At 41.8% G+C, this 20,726-nt stretch overlaps 1 protein-coding gene across 6 annotated transcripts in view; it reads left to right on the forward strand.

Annotated features, from left to right (window-relative positions):
* The window catches only part of LOC118397662 (DNA topoisomerase 2-beta), a 39,282-nt gene that overhangs the window by 15,713 nt on the left and 2,843 nt on the right, over positions 1-20,726 (forward strand). For 4 of the 6 annotated variants that reach the window (XM_052470138.1, XM_052470140.1, XM_052470137.1 and 1 more), the window contains exons 6-32: positions 37-134; positions 797-1,009; positions 1,250-1,423; positions 1,663-1,764; positions 1,911-2,048; positions 2,299-2,437; positions 8,099-8,256; positions 8,517-8,642; positions 8,956-9,066; positions 9,383-9,488; positions 9,732-9,841; positions 10,179-10,271; positions 11,208-11,322; positions 11,644-11,765; positions 13,274-13,422; positions 13,668-13,899; positions 14,300-14,434; positions 14,998-15,198; positions 15,600-15,795; positions 16,137-16,228; positions 16,340-16,495; positions 16,729-16,812; positions 17,114-17,311; positions 17,640-17,799; positions 18,066-18,227; positions 19,415-19,705; positions 19,924-20,013. In XM_052470138.1, the coding sequence (XP_052326098.1) occupies positions 37-134; positions 797-1,009; positions 1,250-1,423; positions 1,663-1,764; positions 1,911-2,048; positions 2,299-2,437; positions 8,099-8,256; positions 8,517-8,642; positions 8,956-9,066; positions 9,383-9,488; positions 9,732-9,841; positions 10,179-10,271; positions 11,208-11,322; positions 11,644-11,765; positions 13,274-13,422; positions 13,668-13,899; positions 14,300-14,434; positions 14,998-15,198; positions 15,600-15,795; positions 16,137-16,228; positions 16,340-16,495; positions 16,729-16,812; positions 17,114-17,311; positions 17,640-17,799; positions 18,066-18,227; positions 19,415-19,705; positions 19,924-20,013 (3,951 nt within the window). Of the gene's footprint in view, positions 1-36; positions 135-235; positions 255-630; positions 704-796; positions 1,010-1,249; positions 1,424-1,662; positions 1,765-1,910; positions 2,049-2,298; positions 2,438-8,098; positions 8,257-8,516; positions 8,643-8,955; positions 9,067-9,382; positions 9,489-9,731; positions 9,842-10,178; positions 10,272-11,207; positions 11,323-11,643; positions 11,766-13,273; positions 13,423-13,667; positions 13,900-14,299; positions 14,435-14,997; positions 15,199-15,599; positions 15,796-16,136; positions 16,229-16,339; positions 16,496-16,728; positions 16,813-17,113; positions 17,312-17,639; positions 17,800-18,065; positions 18,228-19,414; positions 19,706-19,923; positions 20,014-20,726 lie in introns of those variants that run through there. The other 2 variants (XM_052470142.1, XM_052470143.1) reach the window with 2 other exon arrangements.

Here is a 20,726-nt window from a genome sequence, read left to right on the forward strand (position 1 = left end):
AGATGAAAGCATGTCTCCCTTCTGTTTTCCTCCTAGGTGGAAGGAACGGGTACGGTGCTAAACTCTGCAATATCTTCAGCACAAAGTTCACAGTGGAAACTGCCTGCAAGGAGTACAAACACAGCTTCAAACAGGTACAGACAATGAGAAAGCACAGTGTGATTGACATCTGTTGTTTAGTCAACCTTGAAAAGAACATTCTTCAAACAGCTGAACTCCAGTTGATGTTTTGCAGGAGTACAGTATGTAAGGGGGTGAGTATGAGTTGATTTGCACTGTCTGGGGTGGTCTCACAGGACTTTTATGTTGATATTGTAGGATTCTACATAGTTCTGGGGTATTTTGGTTATTTCTCTATATAGATGGTTGTTGTCTTTGTTTGTGTGGTTTGTCCTACAATTGTCACTTTCAATGAAATGACTCACCAAAATAGTGATGGTTTGTTCAATCAGTTTCACAAGGCTTTTTATTAACTCGTATCTCTTTGATGGAATTTCACCATTCACCATATTTAATTGGGGCAGCAGGGTAGCCTAGTGGTTAGAGCGTTGGACTAGTAACCGAAAGGTTGCAAGTTCAAATCCCTGAGCTGACAAGGTACAAATCTTTCGTTCTGCCCCTGAACAGGTAGTTAACCCACTGTTCCTAGGCTGTCATTGAAATTAAGAATTTGTTCTTAACTGACTTGCCCAGTTAAGTAAAGGTAAAATAAATAACTTGAATTCATTTCTTAATGTGAATAATGTAGTGCATTTCATGACAATCTCTGTCCCCTTCTTTCTCTCTCCCTCCTTAGACCTGGCAGAACAACATGGGGAAGACGAGCGACCCCAAGATAAAGTTCTTTGATGGGGACGACTTCACGTGCGTGACCTTCCAGCCGGACCTGTCCAAGTTCAAGATGGAGAAGCTGGACAAGGACATCGTGGCTCTGCTCACCAAGAGGGCTTACGACATTGCTGGCTCCTGCAAGGGCATCAAAGTCATGCTCAACGGGAAGAAACTCCCTGTAAGTCTCCCTGCCCCATGTAACCGCACATAGTAAGATGGGCTGTTCCATATACACAGACTATATGCTGTACATAAGGTGCCAACTCTTGGAAGACCCTGGGAAGAACGTTTTGACTTGAAAAGAAAACATTTCACTACACCTGTTTAATTACAATGTCATTTGCTAATAACCTTTCCACAACCAGAGCCACTATCCAGACCCGGTTTAGGCTCCTCTCACCTGTCCTTGTCCTCCCAGGTGACAGGGTTCCGCAGCTATGTGGACCTGTACGTGAAGGACAAGCTGGATGAGGTGGGCGTGGCCCTAAAGGTGGTCAACGAGTCCGTCAACGAGCGTTGGGAGGTGTGTCTTACCATGAGTGAGAAGGGATTCCAACAGATCAGCTTTGTCAACAGTATCGCCACCACCAAGGTAACATCCCCTCAGGGAATTATGTTGTTATTTTACCAGAAATCTACCCTTTGATTTAGAAAACTATGACTTGACCAATCTAGGAATAAAGGACAGAAATGAAGTGCCATTTGCACGTGTAAATATGCTGGGATGAGTATGCATTTGAATGGTATTCACATCTTGGAGTATGACTTGAATCACTTTCTACCACATTAGACATGTTTTATGTACTACACTGCTTGTTTTGTGTCATTCAGGGTGGCAGACACATTGATTACGTGGTGGACCAGATAGTAGCCAAGCTGATAGAGGTGGTGAAGAAGAAGAACAAAGCTGGTGTCTCCGTCAAACCCTTCCAGGTTAATTATTGCTATCTTATTACTGTGTTATTACTGTCATGTTACTACAATAGTGTTACTAGTGATTACATTCTTAGTACACTGGTATAGGAGCAACCTAATGTAAAGTCTGGTCAGTCTTAATGCTTTGTTTTTCTCTCCATCAGGTGAAGAACCACATCTGGGTGTTTGTGAATGCGTTGATCGAGAACCCAACGTTTGACTCCCAGACCAAGGAGAACATGACCCTCCAAACCAAGAGCTTTGGTTCTAAGTGTCCTCTGTCTGAGAAGTTCATCAGAGCGGTAAGGAGATTCTTCTTCTTAAATTACTTTTCTTTACCACAGTGAAATATCACTACCTCCTTCATAGTATACATGCTATGTTGTGCATTTACTCTCTACATACACTGTTTCCTCACTGAGAAAGCAAAGTTATTTAGATTGAATTGATATCATATGATCCTAAAATCTGTTCCATGTCCTCTTGTGTTCTCAGTTCACCTGGAGTATTAAACAATGATATATCATATTCAATTATTTATTTTGTCTGCAGGCGACTAATTGTGGTATTGTGGAGAGTATCCTGAACTGGGTGAAGTTCAAGGCCCAGACACAACTCAACAAGAAGTGTTCTTCAGTGAAGTACAGCAAGATTAAAGGCATCCCCAAGCTGGACGATGCCAACGATGCTGGTAAGACAACCACAACGACTCTGCCCTGCTATGTTCCTAATCAATTATCCACCAAGAGGGCCTATTTTACCAAATGTTTATTGACACTAGTTGAAGATATTTAATTAGGCTGGGGGAACAGAGCTAGACGGTGGGGCCCCACCCCACTTATAAAACATTAGGGGAATTGCCGTCACACCTCATCAGAGTGAGCAGTTGAACACTGTATGCTGGAAAACACCCGGTTTGTTATTTTTGATTAAAACAAAACCGCTGTTAATGAAATAAGAATACCAAACTTGTTTTTGTGTGGATTCTGCGACGTGTTTAGCTTTTAACAGCCAGAAAACACTGTTAACTAAACAACAGTGCTAGGTGGCTGTATTACAGACACCAGTTGTCGTCATGGAAAGACGCATTGTTAAAAACTTTTGAAAAACAGTAAAGAGACAATCTGGATACTAAGGAGATCCTGAGGGAAATCGACGAGTACCAACAGCTTTACGCTATGGAGGAACAACATACTCCTTCATGGAAAGATCCGACTACCTCTCATAAACCTAATTAGACATAAAAAATAATCTACAGAAACTGACAATTTACCTACCGTTGAAGTAGAGGCTAGTGCTCTGGCTGGAATCCATGCAACACTGGAAAAGTTGTTTGAGGAGGTAGCAGGGCTGAGGGGGTTTTCCCTGAGTAAAATTCTCACGATCCAAGGAGAGAACAAGGCACTCACAGCCAAGGTAAAAATCCACAATTCTAAAATGGATTGTCTACTCGGGGAAAATACTTACACGGTGGCTTTCCACCGTGTACACAGACTTGGAGCTCGGAGCGACAAGACCAAGGGTCCCTGGTCGATTATCGCAAAATTTAAACACTTCCAACAAAAGGAACTGATCAAAAGCAGGGGAAGGGAGCTTAAAGGGACCAAATATGATCTCAATTACCAATTTCCAAGGGAGATAAACGAACATCGCAAGAGACTGTATCCGGTACAGAGGCAACAGAGGGAGAAGGGTAAGCGTGCCTTTCATTGTGGACAAACTCTTTATAGATGGACAGCTATTCCGAGACAGCTCCATAACACAATGGCTGTACTAAATTCTACAGGGACTTCAGGTTACTAAAAAAAGAAAGTATGGGAACTGTAAAAATATCTGAACACTATGAAGTGGATATGAACACACACATACTCAATTACATGTTCACTTACATATACAGACTAATACATACGTACATACACACACACACACACACACACACACACCTGATCTCGCTGTCTTTTCTCACTCTTTCTCTCCTCTTCTCTCTCTCTGTCTCTCTCTCTCTATTGTCGAGAAAGAACTGTTCTATAATTTAATATGTTTCTTGTTTGTCTTTGTCCTACATGTTTATATATGTTTACAACAAGCAAGGGGAAGATATCAGAATAGAGGCATTGGGGAATATTAACATATGGTACGGAATACATTTGTACTGTAGTGAAGCCGTCTCTATAGTAATGCAAGGTCTCTATCATGATCATGTGAAACGTCAATTGCTCTGGAAATGCTGTGATGTGTTTTTCAATGATGTTAAAGGTAATTATGATGCAACTATGACGGTGATACGATATGGATTACAATTATCATCATGAATATTAAGGCTATACGCACTACATGTTACACACAGACACTCAACCATGCAAATTGGAAGAGTTATTATTTATTTGGACAGCACACATTATGAGCTTACTCTTATACAGACATCGTACACACTCTCACTATATCACATCCAATATCAAACACATCAACCTACTCAGATTTACTACACACATAATATCTTGTCTCAATTTTCTAACATCTGTGGCATTTGCTCACAGGCAAACAGGCAAGGGAATAAAACATATTGCTAGAACCTATTTCTTGATTTGCAAGTATCAGACATTTGATGCTCTAGATTTGACCTTCATAATACCTCTGATGGCAGTAACTTTACAAACACTAATCATGGTCAATGAAATAAGTATAGGCAGTTACAATTGTAACAGTTTAGCAGATTATAAAAAAAGATCAGTCTTTGTGGCTAAAAGAAAAGGAATATAACATACCGTTTACAGGAAATTCACTCTACATCCCTAGATGAAGTTGGGTGGAAAAGGAATTGAGTGGTGAAATAATTTTCTGTCATGGACATAGGAACTCAAAAGGTGTGACGATATTAATGAACACAAATTTTGATCTGAATGTGCAAATAGTTAGGAATGATTCACAAGGAAGGTGGATTTTTTAAAATATGAAAGTGGACGAAAAAGAGATTTGGCTCATTAATCTATATGGTCCAAATCAGGATGATCCACACTTCTTCAAAACTATTTATACCAATTTATTGAACTTACAAGCAACAAATGATCAAATCATTATGGTAGGAGACAACACAGTGTTAAGTACCTCAATGGACCGTAAAGGAAATCACTCTACAAAGCATCATCACACCTTGCCCTTAATGAAATCACAAATATTATGGACACATTAGAAATAGTGGATATTTGGAGACTAAAAAACTCCAACCTAGTGAGATACACATGGAGGAGACTTAATTGTGTCTTTCTCTCTTGCATCAAAGGTTAAAGTTTTAATAGGAGACAGAATGCGATCAGATCATCATCTAATTGGCCTTCACATAACTTATAGATTTTCCACGTGGATGGGGATATTGGACATTTAATCAAAGTTTACTGGAGGACAACTTATTTTTAACTAAGACAAAATCATTTATAACTGAATTTTTTTCAGTATATTATAGGAACAGCAAATCCCCTTATTGTTTGGGATACCTTTTAAATGTACCTTCAGAGGTCATTGAATTCAATATTCATCAATAATAAAAAAGCAGTTTCTGGCTAAAGAAACAAGACTAACAAGGCAAATCCATGAACTAATAGTACAGGTAGATAGCAATAAAAACAATACTACAGAGATACAAAATAAGTTGGAGGAAAAACAAAAAGAACTTGAGGAACTTGTTCAAGAACAATCTAATGTAATCTATTACAAAAATAAAGCAAACTGGATGGAATATGGAGAAAAATGCACAAAATTCTTCCTGAATCTCCAACACAGGAACGCTAACAATTTTTTTTTTGCAGAAACTCATTACTGAAGACGGAGTCCTCTATGATTCCCCGAATTATATTTTAAAAGAGGAAGCTAAATATTTTAAGCAGATGTTCTCTTTTCCGTCTCATCCTCTCCCACTGAATGAAGATTACAGTAAGGAATTCTTTCCAAATAATACAAAAAATTTAAAATTAACAAATGTACAGAAAGATCAGTGCGAAGGCCAAACTACAGAGGAGGAACTTTTTAAGACTATTAAATCCTTTCAGTCTGGAAAAACCCCAGGGCTTGGTGGCATACCGGTGGAGGTACAGTTTATGTCGGAAGTTTACATACACTTAGGTTGGAGTCATTAAAACTCGTTTTTCAATCACTCCACAAATTTCTTGATAACAAACTATAGTTTTGGCAAGTCGGTTTGGACATCTACTTTGTGCATGACACAAGTCGTCATTTTTCCAACAACTGTTTACAGACAGATTATTTCACTTATAATTCACTGTATCACAATTCCAGTGGGCCAGAAGTTTACATACACTAAGTTAACTGTGCCTTCAACAGCTTGAAAATTCCCCAAAATTATGTAATGGTTTTAGAAGCTTCTGATAGGCTAATTGACATCATTTGAGTCAATTGGAGGTGTAGCTGTGGATGTATTTCAAGGCCTAGCAACAAACTCGGTGCCTCTTTGCTTGACATCATGGGAAAATCAAAGAAAATCAGCCAAGACTTCAGAAAAAAAATTGTAGACCTCCACTAGTCTGGTTAATCCTTGGGAGCAATTTCCAAATGCCTGAAGGTTCCACGTTCATCTGTACAAACAATAGCGCGCAAGTATAAACACCATGGGACCACGCAGCCGTCATACTGCTCAGGAAGGACAGGCGTTCTAGACTCTGCCTAGAATGCCAGCATCTCGGAGTCTCCTCTTCACTGTTGACGTTGAGACTGGTGTTTTGTGGGTACTATTTAATGATGCTGCCGGTTGAGGACTTGTGAGGCGTCTGTTTCTCAAACTAGACACTTTAATGTACTTGTCTTTTTGCTCAGTTGTGCACTGGGGCCTCCCACTCCTCTTTCTATTCTGGTTTGAGCTGTTCTGTGAAGGGAGTAGTACATAGCGTTGTATGAGATCTTCAGTTTCTTGGCAATTTCTCGCATGGAATAGCCTTCATTTCTCAGAACAAGAATTAGACTGATGAGTTTCAGGAGAAAGTTCTTTGTTTCTGGCCATTTTGAGCCTGTAAACGAACCCACAAATGCTGATGCTCCAGATACTCAACTAGTCTTAAGAAGGCCAGTTTTATTGCTTCTTTAACAGGACAACAGTTTTTAGCTGTGCTTACATAATTGCAAAGGGTTTTCTAATGATCAATTAGCCTTTTAAAATGACAAACTTGGATTAGCTAAAACAACGTGCCATTTGAACACAGGGGTGATGGTTGCTGATAATGGGCCGCTGTACGCCTATGTAGATATTCCATGAAAAATCTGCCGTTTCCAGCTACAATGTTAATATTGTAAATTACTAATGTCTACACTGTATTTCTGATCAATTTGATGTTATTTTAATGGACAAAAAAAAAAAAATCTTTCAAAAATAAGGACATTTCTAAGTGACCCCCAAACTTTTAAAGGGTATGTTGTATGTTGCTTAGAAATCCGAAGAGAGTAGCCAGCAGAGATAGGTGGGATGGGCTGAGGGTTGGGATGTGGAATTGGAGACAAGTGGGAGTGGTTTTTCTGGACGGGAGATAGAATGATATAAATATAAAAGTATAAAAAATACAACATAATAAAAAGTATGTTTGAATGACACTGAGACTGAGAGTGAGACACTGAGAGGCAGTGTTTTTTGAGGCTGATGCCGTGCAGGTGTTTGTACACATGCATATACACACACTCTCATTCAAATACACTCCAACACGGACACACACACACATGTAAATAGTGCCAGACATACACTCAAACATATACAGTTGGACTTGCTGTTATGATTTTAGTTGTCCTTGATGTCTTTAGGTATTTTTTTTCAGCGTTGTTGTTTTCTTTTTATCATTTTTACATTTTATTGGTTGTTGGTGCATTGGGGGGGGGGTGGAATTAATTTTCTTGTTTATGATTGACTTTTCTTTTTTCTTGGGGGTCAGGGGGCTGTGGGAGGGGTCTCGTGTGGTGGAGGGACAGCTATGTGGAACTGTGGGGGGATCTTGGAGGGTTTGCGTCCCTGTCTTTTTTTGGCCTGGTGGGAGATCTGTTGACGTGCCCTTGAGCAGGGCATTGACCCTGGATGCTTCTGTGTGTCGCTGTGAATGGGGGTCTGTTGGATGACTGGTGTGATGTAGTTGTTGAATGGGGGTCTGTTGGATGACTGGTGTGATGTAGTTGTTGAGCGGCTTCACTGCAAGTATATTGTATGTTTTGGATGTAAAAAAATATATATAAAAAAATAATATATATATATATATATATATATATATATATATATATATATATATATCAAAAAACACACACACAAAAAAACACTGTTTAAACACTCACTGAACTGCACGTTTTACTTCTGTCTTCTTCACCCCAGGTGGTAAACACTCGTCTGAATGCACTCTGATCCTGACTGAGGGAGACTCAGCCAAGTCCCTGGCCGTCTCCGGGCTCGGCGTCATCGGGCGTGATCGCTATGGTGTCTTCCCACTAAGAGGAAAGATCCTGAATGTACGAGAGGCCACACACAAACAGGTGAGAGAGTAGAGAGCCGTTAGGTTGGTCTGGGAGAGGTGTATGGGTGATAACAATCTAAATGATTCAAGCAGCTATCAGACATACACCACAATAATAAGTTATCTTGTAAAGAGATAATTACTGAAGGGATATACATAAATTATTTCCCAAATGTGGGGCAATAACCATTCAGCCAAACTTCACCAGAGCGAGGGTGGCCCACCCTGCCTATATTATGTTTGGGGAAACACTGACACAATCCATCTCTTTCCCACCAGATCATGGAGAACGCAGAGATCAACAACATCATCAAGATCGTGGGTCTGCAGTACAAGAAGAGCTACGACGACCCAGAGTCTTTGAGATCCCTACGCTACGGAAAGATCATGATCATGACCGATCAGGTTCTAACACTTAATCAATACCACCAACGACTGACGTCTATAATTGACCCATGTCTTGGGATTTTCATTATCAATAATTGTAACAACAATGAGCGTAAAGCATCTTTCATACAGTATGCATGTTCAAAGCCTTGTTTTGTTGGAAGTTACACTCTAAGGCTACTCTGAAATGGCATGATATTCCCTATATAGTATGGTGTAATGCACCAAAAGTAATGCACTACATATGGAATAGGCTATCCTTTTGGATGCACCCTTGGGTCATAACAATCCATACTAATAGTGTGTGTTTGTGTTAATGATCTGCTGACAGGATCAGGATGGCTCCCATATCAAGGGTTTGCTCATCAACTTCTTCCATCACAACTGGCCATCCCTGCTCAAACACACCTTCCTGGAGGAGTTCATCACGCCCATCGTTAAGGTAAGACTCACACTAGTAATAGCAGGGGTTCTGGGCTATTACACACATTCTATACAGTCAAAGTAAGATTCATACATTGGTACAGCCAGTCCCAATTTTCTCCCTATCACTTACCCTGGGCTTGAACTCTTCAGTGTTTGCACATCTACACCGGCTGAAACCTCCATCATAGGACAAGGACTACATGACACAGCCGTGACCTCTAATTTCAGCTTATGGCAATTAACTTTAAACTGTTATAAAACACAAACAACATTTAGATTGGCTTAAAACTAGCAAGCATGGTTGTAATGCTGCTTTGAACTCTTTCCTGCAGGTGAACAAGAATAAACAGGAGCATGCTTTCTACAGTATTCCAGAGTTTGACGAATGGAAGAAACAGACAGTCAACTTTAAAACCTGGCATATAAAGTACTACAAAGGTTTGTTCATCACATGTGGATAATCCTCCAAACTAACCATTATTGTTAGAAGCTATTCTGTTTCACACTACTGAGGCAAATCGAGCCAAACTCTACTGTACTGGCCTGAATATACATCCACCATAGTTGCTGGAGCATGCTGGAAAGGACAATGTGGGAAAATAATATTTTAGCCAGCCAGCACAGTTTGGGTTGCCACGGTACTGTGAAAAGAGTTTGAGTGTTTGATTGCTTGTGTTCCAGGTTTGGGTACCAGCACAAGCAAGGAGGCCAAGGAGTACTTTGCAGACATGGAGAAACACCGGATCATGTTTAGATACGCTGGGACAGAGGACGATGCTGCCATCACACTGGTGGGTTTAACATGTATACCACTCTCTCTCCTTTTCCCTGTCTTGGTCTTCTGAACACGGTTTCAGTAAATGTACAGAACAAATGTCTAGAAAAGTTAGAAAATCAATTCTAAAATGGCTAAAACATTTTAGAAAATATATTCCTCAAGCTAGGATTGCTGTGCACACACTTAGTGCTTTCTTCAATCCTTCTATCAACTCACACCTGAGACTTTGTTTTGACTTTGTGATTTGTCAGTGCTCTGCTTGAGAGATCCTTGGCAAATGGAGAGAGGACTGACAGTGATTTTGTTTGACTGACACGAACAGTGATCTATCCATTGCTGCCTGTCTCTAGGCGTTCAGTAAGAAGAAGACTGACGACAGGAAGGAGTGGCTCACTAACTTCATGGAGGACAGGAGACAGAGGAGGATGCACGGCCTGCCAGAGGTGAGTGGGACTGACTGTGTGACCGACTGGGTTCAAATCCGCGTCTCCTGCATGTCAGAAGACTGTTAGCCCGCTTAGCTTAATAAACAAAAGATGTATCCACTTTTTTTGTGTTATATTGTATTTGTGCATCTCTGAGTGATGTTCTATCAATTCCCGGTGTCATTTCATGTTCATGTGTATCTGAGATATTCACCATTCAAGTAGGTAGAAATACAGCCAGTACAAGAAGTTTTGCATACCTCCTATTGCGTAAATCTTCAGGTCTCTGCAACGGTTACTCATCACACAAGTGTGCTTCACTGAAACATCTAGGTTCCATCTGCACTGTGAGAGACTGTCCAGATCATTCACATCAGTGCAGATGAAGGAAAGGAGACAAGGAGAGGAAGCAACAGACTATTGAGATGCACCCAATGAGAGACATTTTGATATTGGAGTTTGATTAAAGGAAGAGTGTAGACTGTTCAGATGTTTGTGTTTTCATAGAGGGATCTCTACACCATGGGAGTTACTTGGACCATGATGTATCACAGCTTGTTTAGAGTCTTTAGCTGGCTCAGATTCACACGCCTCTGAGGATTTGTGTTCAGCCTGTGTTACCCAAATATCCTAAGCATTGAAATGGAAATATTTCCTGAAAATTCTCTACTGTCTATCACTGATGTAAAGTAGCAGCTGCTTTCCCCTTGTGAATCCCATCAGAACCATGTCTAACACCGGTGACATCATCAGAGCGCTGCTTCAATCTGTTTATTTCTATTTCATCCTACAGCAATACCTGCACGGAACACCGTTTTGTAAATGACTCTGTTTGCTGTCGGTCGCTGATGCAAAGTAGACACCGCTCTCCCTTGTGGCACTGATAAGACATAACAACATCATAGCCCTGATTAAAGTCACTTTACGTTTCATCCTTTTATTGTCCCCATGCAGCAATACCTGTACGGCACGCAGGCGAAACACCTCTCCTACAATGACTTCATCAACAAAGAACTCATCCTCTTCTCCAACTCCGACAATGAGAGATCCATCCCATCCTTGGTGGACGGTATGTATGAATCGATCCACTAGACTATCTCCCTGGACACTCTTGTAGCTTTTGTTGTTGTGTTTGTTGTCAAATGGCTTTGAAGTTTCATAAGGGAACTGAGAAGCCTCGAAACTTGTTTTTAACAGAGTTCTTCACCTTCCTCTTGAATAATTGTTTGTGTATAGTGGTCCCCCATTGATGACGTGTATCATTTATTTCAATCCCCATTAGCTGTTTGTTGCAACACCTACTCCTCATGCGGTCCACTTGTGATCCCCTTTTGAAGAGATGTGTGTGGTGTGGTCCTCTTTTGATGATGTCATGTGTGTATGTGTGTAGGACTGAAGCCAGGCCAGAGAAAAGTGCTGTTCACCTGTATGAAGAGGAATGATAAGAGGGAGGTGAAGGTGGCTCAGCTGGCTGGTTCAGTAGCAGAGATGTCTGCCTACCATCACGGAGAGGTCCGTAAACTTACTGAGCTATATGAAAAATACTTACTGAGCTATATGAAAAATACTTACTGAGCTATATGAAAAATACTTACTGAGCTATATGAAGAATACTTACTGAGCTATATGAAGAATACTTACTGAGCTATATGAAAAATACTTACTGAGCTACGTATATGAAATATACTTACTGAGCTACGTATATGAAATATACTTACTGAGCTATATGAAAAATACTTACTGAGCTATATGAAATATACTTACTGAGCTACGTATATGACATATACTTACTGAGCTATAGGAAATATACTTATTGAGCTATAGGAAATATACTTATTGAGCTATAGGAAATATACTTACTGAGCTATAGGAAATATACTTACTGAGCTATAGGAAATATACTTACTGAGCTATAGGAAATATACTTACTGAGCTACGTATATGACATATACTTACTGAGCTATAGGAAATATACTTATTGAGCTATAGGAAATATACTTATTGAGCTATAGGAAATATACTTACTGAGCTATAGGAAATATACTTACTGAGCTATAGGAAATATACTTACTGAGCTATAGGAAATATACTTACTGAGCTATAGGAAATATACTTACTGAGCTATAGGAAATATACTTACTGAGCTATAGGAAATATACTTACTGAGCTATAGGAAATATACTTACTGAGCTATAGGAAATATACTTACTGAGCTATAGGAAATATACTTACTGAGCTATAGGAAATATACTTACTGAGCTATAGGAAATATACTTACTGAGCTATAGGAAATATACTTACTGAGCTATAGGAAATATACTTTCTTAGCTAAAGGAAATACAGTGGTGGAAAAGTACCCAATTGTCATACTTGAAGTAAAGATACCTTAATAGAAAATGACTCAAATAAAAGTGAGTGACCCAGTAAAATACTACTTGAGTAAACATTTAAAAGTATTTGGTTTGAAATATACTTAAGTATCAAAAGTAAATGTAATTGCTAAAATATACTTAAGTATCAAAAGTAAGATTTAAAGTACAAATGATTTAAAATTCCTTATATTACACCAGATGGCACCATTTTCTTGTTTTTTATTTAATTTACGGAAAGCCATGGGCACGCTCCAACAGTCAGACATTAATAATTGGAGGCAGTAGGGATGATGAGGGATTTTCTCTTGATAATTGTGTGAATTGGACCCTTTTCCTCTCCTGCTAAAAATTCTAAATGTAACAAGTACTTTTAAGTGGCAGGGAAAATGTATGGTGTAAAAAGTACATGATGTTCTTTAGGAATGTAGTGAAGTAAAAGTTGTCAAAATATATTAATAGTAAAGTACAGATACCCCCAAAAACTATATAAGTAGTACTTTAAAGTATATTTACATAAGTACTTTACACCACTGATGAAATATACTTAGAGAGCTGTCTTCCACTTTAAATCAATACTGTCTGAAGAGACTTTGTGTTTCCCACAACAACACTGTTTTGACACGTGTGCCTCTGTATGTGTGTGATCAGCAATCCCTGTTGATGACGATCGTGAACTTGGCCCAGAACTTTGTGGGCAGCAACAATGTGAACATCCTGCAGCCGCTGGGTCAATTTGGTACCCGCATCAACGGGGGCAAGGATGCTGCCAGCCCTCGTTACATCTTCACCATGCTCAGGTAATGCCCCCCAGGGTCAAAACAGAATTGTGCTAGCTATTTGATTGGTCTACTTGTTGTATGATTTTTATGGGCCTTTGTGTCATCCTGAAGTACAGTCATACCTGCTTGATTTTTTTAAAAATTAAAAAAGGTTAATGATGTATTTCAGGTAAACTTTGTTTATACATCACCTTTCATAAAACACATTAAAACTCAAAATGCTTTAAAAATGTATTTATTATGAAGTAATGTCACTTTCTCAGTCCTCTGGCCAAGATGTTGTTCCCAGCGGTGGACTCCAGCCTGCTGAAGTTCCTGAATGATGACAACCAGAAGGTGGAGCCAGAGTGGTACATCCCCATCCTCCCTTTGGTGCTGGTGAACGGGGCCGAGGGCATCGGGACGGGCTGGGCCTGCAAGATCCCCAACTACGACCACAGAGAGATAGTCAACAACCTGTACCGCATGCTCAACATGCAGGACCCCCTGCCCATGGTGAACATTTACAACGTTCAAACGTATTTCATTACATAAGATAAGATCAACTTTATTGTCCCCGGGGGGAAATTTATTGTGGACCCACAACCAGCGCTATAGTCCATTTGGTTTTAGGATTTTATTGCTTAAAGCATATCAACTCCGATTAATATTTTTGTAGATTGATACCATTATACATTAAAACCTTTAGCTAAGTCAATTGTCATTTGGGATTTTAAAACATTTTTGATAGAACTGGATAAACCACCAACTTTCTGTGTCTGCGGTCATCCAGAAGTTCAGCAGGCTGGAGTCCACTGCTGGGAACGAAAATCAAGATTTGTGTAAATCATGTTATAAGTAAGTCAGCTATCATAATGACGGCTGACTGAATATTCCTACGTCTCTCCTTTTCCAGCTGCCCAGCTATAAGAACTTTAAAGGGGTGATCCATGAGTTGGGTCAGAACCAGTACATGGTCAGTGGAGAGATCTCTGTCCTGGACAAGAACACCATTGAGATCACTGAGCTGCCCGTTCGCACCTGGACACAGGTACACTATTGCTAAGGACAGGATATATCACACCTGGACACAGGTACACTAAGGACAGGATATATCACACCTGTCCAACACTTCTGGTCATCTAGCTGCTTTGACGGAAGGAGTGAAGGAGATGTTGAACCTTTGTTTCTATGCTGTAATGTTGTGTTTAGTTAGTTCTTGTAATGGACTCTGTTCTCTCTCCTCCTGCCCCTCTTTCTCTCCCTCTCTCACTCTCCTCCCTCTCCCTCTCTCCTCCCTCCCCTCTCCTCTCCCCTCCCTCTCTCCCTCTCCCTCCTCTCCCTCTCTCCTCTCCCCTCCCTCTCTCCTCTCTCTCTCCCTCCCCTCCCCCTCTCTCACTCCACTCCCTCTCTCCCTCCCCTCCCTCTCTCTCTCACTCCCCTCCCTCTCTCCTTCCCCTCCCTCTCTCCTCTCTCTCACTCCCCTCCCTCCCTCTCTCCCTCCCCTCCCTCTCTCCTCTCTCTCACTCCCCTCCCTCTCTCCCTCTCCTCCCTCTCTCCCTCCCTCCCCTCACCCTCTCTCTCTCTCTCACTCCTCTCCCTCTCTCCCTCCAGGCCTACAAGGAGTCAGTACTAGAGCCCATGCTCCAGGGGACAGAGAAGACTCCAGCTCTGATTAATGACTATAAGGAGTACCACACGGACCAAACCGTCAAGTTTGTAGTTCGCATGTCAGAGGAGAAGCTGGCCCAGGCAGAGGCTGCTGGACTACACAAAGTCTTCAAGCTACAGTCCAGCCTCACCTGCAACTCCATGGTTAGTACCACTCCTCAAATCTGGGTTCTATTCACGAGGCACCAAACAGAAGAAAACGGACTGAAACAGGGAGAAACTACCTGAGCCTGTTCAATAATAAACGCCTTGGTTTCGTTATCCGTAGCAAAACAGTTTCCCTAATGAATACGACCCTGTATTTGAGTTGAACTTATAGATGTATTGACTCCCACTGTTTATTCATTATACACAGCTCTTTGGATGAAGTGCTCTGTTTTGTGTATATACAGAGAACTCCTATTAGCGGAATCACATCTGTCTGGATGATAGGATTCTTTGGAATGAGTCTATCATCTAAAAAGGGAAAAACATTTTGAGGTGTTTCATGGTTTTTCACCTGTTTTGGAAAGGAGAACTATCTAAAGTAGTTGTTCTCCCCTCAGGTGTTGTTTGACCACATGGGCTGTCTGAAGAGGTATGACTCGGTCCAGGACATTCTCAAGGAGTTCTTTGAGCTGCGGTTGCACTACTACAAGCTGAGGAAGGATTGGTTAGTGGGGAGCCTGGGGGCGGAGGCTTCCAAACTGTCCAATCAGGCACGATTTGTCCTGGAGAAGATCGAAGGAAAGATCACAATCGGTGAGAATTTTAACTGCATCCCAGAGGGAGAGGGAGAGGACTCTCCCTCTCCCTCTGTCTCTCCCTCTGTCTCTCCCTCTGTCTCTCCCTCTGTCTCTCCCTCTGTCTCTCCCTCTCCCTCTGTCTCTCCCTCTGTCTCTCCCTCTGTCTCTCCCTCTGTCTCTGCCTCTGTCTCTCCCTCTGTCTCTCCCTCTGTCTCTCCCTCTGTCTCTCCCTCTGTCTCTCCCTCTGTCTCTCCCTCTGTCTCTCCCTCTGTCTCTCCCTCTGTCTCTGCCTCAATATTTATTTCAATTGGCAATTTGGTACTAGAGTACTGCTATATTAATGTTGTTTGTCTATAGAGAACAAGTCTAAGAGGGATCTGATCAGGATGCTGGTGCAGAAAGGCTTTGATTCGGACCCTGTGGCAGCATGGACCAAAGCACAGGAAAAGGTACTGTTATCATCCTGCCACTGTCCACCATTCAGCCCTGTGACTGGCTGAGACCACTTGACGCTTCAACACCCTGTATTCTGATTGGACATCTTCCTGGTCTCTCTATAGGCTCTGGAGGAGGATGATCGTGATGGTAATGACAGTGACGGCTCTGTGGACTCTGTGTCATTGTCGGGACCAAACTTCAACTACATCCTCAACATGCCTCTGTGGTGCCTGTCCAAGGAGAAGGTGGACGAGCTGCTCCGACAGAGAGACATCAAGGTACAGACTCAGAGAGGAAGGGTGTAGACACCTGCCTGTCAAAGACTTGCAATTCTATTCAATAGATCTTTATCGTCCCCAAAGGGCTATTCATTTGCAGCATCATTACACAAGTAGTCAGGGGCTGAGTGTCTCTTTGAACGGTTGTGTGTGATCGCAGAGGGAAAAGAACCCACACGCTCTGTGTTACTAGCACCATGTCTTTTATCAACTGAGTGTGTGTTGTTCAACAGAAAGGAGAGTTGAATGAGCTGCAGAGGAAGTCTCCTGAGGATCTGTGGAAGGAGGACCTGGCCGTCTTCATTGAAGAACTGGATGTGAGTGGTACCAGCACTATGTGCAGCAGAGTCACGCATCTGTCACTCTTCTGAGTCACTCATCTAAGTCACTGCTTAAGAAGGGACTACAATCATTTATGCCTACTTGTGCCAGACTGCTTTTGTTGGGGAGAAGTGGGTAAATCTCCAGGTTTCTTTCTCCAGGCTTTACAGGCGGCAGATCTATTCTTATATGTTTGGCTTTTATCTCCTTTCACTATAAACCGTCACCTCAATACAAGTGACTTCGACCATTTACAAAAAGTGACTGTGGTGTGTTCTCTCCCTGTGCATGTGACAGAAAATTGAGGCCCAGGAGCAGGCAGACATGAGTGCAGGTAGAGGCACCAAGCTGGTGAAGGGCAAGGTGGGCAAACCCAAGGTGAAGAAACTCCACCTGGAGGAGACGCTGCCCTCGCTGTACGGCCGCAGGGTCGTACCCACCATCACACAGGCCATGAAGACTGACGCCTCCAAGAAGATGACCAAGAAGAAGAAGGTATAACATGTCATATTTAAGATGAATCCTCTCTATGCTTCATTATTAACGGTCCAGTCTGTAGTGTTTCCAGACAATTCCAACCATTGACGTTGATGATTTATACCCAGTGCCGTATGAGCCTAGATCAACTGTATTCCTCCATCATAGCTCATCATTGTTTGCATTGGTCTCTCTGTCTCTGTGTGTGTGTGTGTGTGTGTGTGTGTGTGTGTGTGTGTGTGTGTGTGTGTGTGTGTGTGTGTGTGTGTGTGTGTGTGTGTGTGTGTGTGTGTGTGTGTGTGTGTGTGTGTGTGTGTGTGTGTGTGTGTGTGTGTTGGCCTCTCAGGGTGATGCGGACCTGGTGATGAAGCTGGAGTTTGATGATGAGATGGGAGTGCTGGGGTCAGACGGGGGAACAGGGGAGAACTCCCTCAACTCCTCCTCTAATACACCAGCCCCAGCCAAGCCCAAGGCCCCCCGGGTCAAACAGGAGAAGAAGGAGCCAGGTCAGCAGATGTTCCATTCTCCTTTCATGTGTCTTATCTTATTGGGGTTCAGTCATGAATTGGGGGAGAAGGGGAGACATATGAGAGGGATAGACAGGTAGGTGGTAGACCCAAGGATTGTATCCCTTCCTCTTGGGGCAATTTGTAGTTGGGAGTCAGAAGTTCTACTACTAGAGGAAACTTTGGCGCTCATTTACTTTAATCACACTTCATGGCTACTAAATAAAAGACCTGAAATCTGAATGAATAAATGTTCTCTATATCAGGTACTCCCAGAGCCAGGAAACCCCCCACACCCAAAGGATCATCTGGTAAGAAGGTGAAGAAGCGTAACCCCTGGTCAGAGGACGAGTCCAAATCAGAGAGCGACCTGGAGGACAGTGAACCTGTGGTCATCCCCCGAGACACCAAGTCACAACGGGCCTCAGGTAACCACTTACCTACAGGGTTGTGTTCATTAGGACACACCATTAAAACAGAGTGGTTTGTGTTGGATAAGTTCAGACAGTAGCTTCCTTTTTCACTGTGGTTTAGGGTGTTTTCTTCGTGTTCACTGTCCTGTTAGAACTAGGGAAAGGCATTTTTCCTGATCACAGTAGTCAACTGGGCCCTAATCTCAGTTAACCCAGAACTAAAGTCTTGCGTAATTGGTCAGCTGCTCGATTTAAGTTCTGGGTCTATACCTGTAAAGAGAAGAGCTGAAGAGATGCTAGAATGAGGAACAGAACCGGAACGAGTAGCTCTCTCTCTGACTTTGAATGTCACCTCCCCTTCCGAAATTGGAAAGATGCCAGTAATGACACCAGTAATGAAAAACCCTGAAACACTGAAACTACTGCTGCTCGTCCCATTCCTTCACGACAGATTGTACTGTACCAGTTATGTTTATCTGTCTACGAGAGATTATCTGGGCCTAGAGTTTTTTTCTGGTCCATTCACGTAGTCGATTGGTTAAAACAGTTGAAGAAAAACCAACCAATCTTATGTTTTTAATTGCATATTCTTTGTGATTGGTCCTTGAGGCCATTTTGAAATGTTTAAAAGCCTCATTCTTAAGCCGAAACGTGGTGGTTCTACTTTTTGCAATAAAAACGCTTTTTTATTTAATTCCATTTGTCCTCCACGTGTTGATGGATATCCTGTCTACCCCAGTTCACTCCTCAATTCATGTTCCTTGGTTAGGAAGCAATGTAATGGCCGTGATCTTTTCCCTTTGCAGGTCACGTGGTCAGACAACTCTCTGGCCTTGCTAATTCTAACATAATAGTTTTGCCTCATTGTCATTCTACACACTGCTGTCTGTCACCTGGGGTGACTATAACTTGAAACTCCATCAGCTCTTTGAAAGTCTGAAAGTCTGGTTCTCCCTGGCTTGATGAGCCTGAAGTCTGACAGCAGCGTGACGCAATCCATATGCAATAGGAGAGGTTACGCTACGGTTCTCAGCTCTCAAAACACTGATTTGACTCACACTATGAACTCTGTAGCTCTTCCTTATCACTAGTAGTGGGCTTTTAGGACATGCTGCCTTTCAGAAATCATAACAAATCGATCAAACTACAACAAGTGATTCAAAACACACCCACATTTATAATGAACTTTCTCTGTTCCTCAGCGGCCAAGCCCAAGTACACATTTGACTTCAGTGAGGAAGAGGATGGAGGAGAGGAAGAGGATGATGATGATGATGCTGCATCCTCGCCAGCCAGGCCCTGCAAAGATGACTTCACGGCCTCCTCCGAAACTAAAGACCGATACAATGACCACAGCAATGATGATGAAGATATCTTCCCATCGCCCAAACAGACCACCACCACCGTCTCACCAGCAAAGAAGAAGAAGGAACCAGAGAGTATATTCTCCTCCTCCAAATCAGCCTGCTCCTCTGAAAAGAGCAATGACAGTGGTGAGTTCACACAGCAAGGTCAGCATGTTTGTCTTGTCTTGTACTTTCTTTAGTAAAAGGTTAGATGTAATAATATAATAATAATAATAAAATATGTATATTTCTTGTTTTTATTTCCAGTCTTGTGTGTTTGTCTATGAAAAAGGACTTTGTCTATAAATAAGCTCCTAGTCCCTGCGTTCATCTGAGGGTTAATGTCAGTTTCTCTTCTCTTCCAGATGATCTGAAGTTGGACAGTGACAGGGATGACAAGGCCTTCTCATACTCCAGCAGCTCTGCCTTTGACAAACCTGTCCCAGCTAAGAAAGGTAACACACAGAGCAAAATATGTATCTACAGCCTGGCCACATTAAACAGACGTACATTTGTGTACCTTCATTAAGTACTTCTTACGTTTCAAATTAAATAATGGTCTGCTTACTTAAGGCAGAACAATAGGGAGGTTGGTCAGGGAGGATGGGTGGGCGTATACCGCGATCAAGAGGTTGTGTGTTCGAGTCGCGTTGGAGACAACTAGCATTTTAGCTAACCTTTCCCCTGACCTTTTTCCTAACCTTAACCTAATTCTCATGACATTATAGGAAAAATGATCCTTTCCTTTGACATTGACACAACAAGCAGCCTGGTCTCAGAGCAATACGTATAATACTATATGTCCTTCCAACACGTATGATACTTTCGACATCCAATTCGTATGATCTTGTATGACCGCTATTACATTACAATTTCTGACTGGTAACACCCACATCTGCCGCTAGAGGGAACACTAATGCAAATCTCAAATCAAATCACATTTTATTGGTCACCTACAAGTGATTAGCAGATGTTATTGCTGGTGTAGCAAAATGCTTGTGCTTCCAACTCCGACAGTGCAGTAATATCTAACAAGTAATATCTAACAAATTACACAACATATACCCAATACACACAAATCTAAGTAGGAATGAATGAAGACTATATACATATGGACGAGCGATGTCAGAGCGGAACGGACAGAGATACAGTAGAATAGTACAGAATA

Source organism: Oncorhynchus keta, chromosome 19 (genome assembly GCF_023373465.1).
Source record: "Oncorhynchus keta strain PuntledgeMale-10-30-2019 chromosome 19, Oket_V2, whole genome shotgun sequence".
Classification (NCBI taxonomy): domain Eukaryota; kingdom Metazoa; phylum Chordata; class Actinopteri; order Salmoniformes; family Salmonidae; genus Oncorhynchus; species Oncorhynchus keta.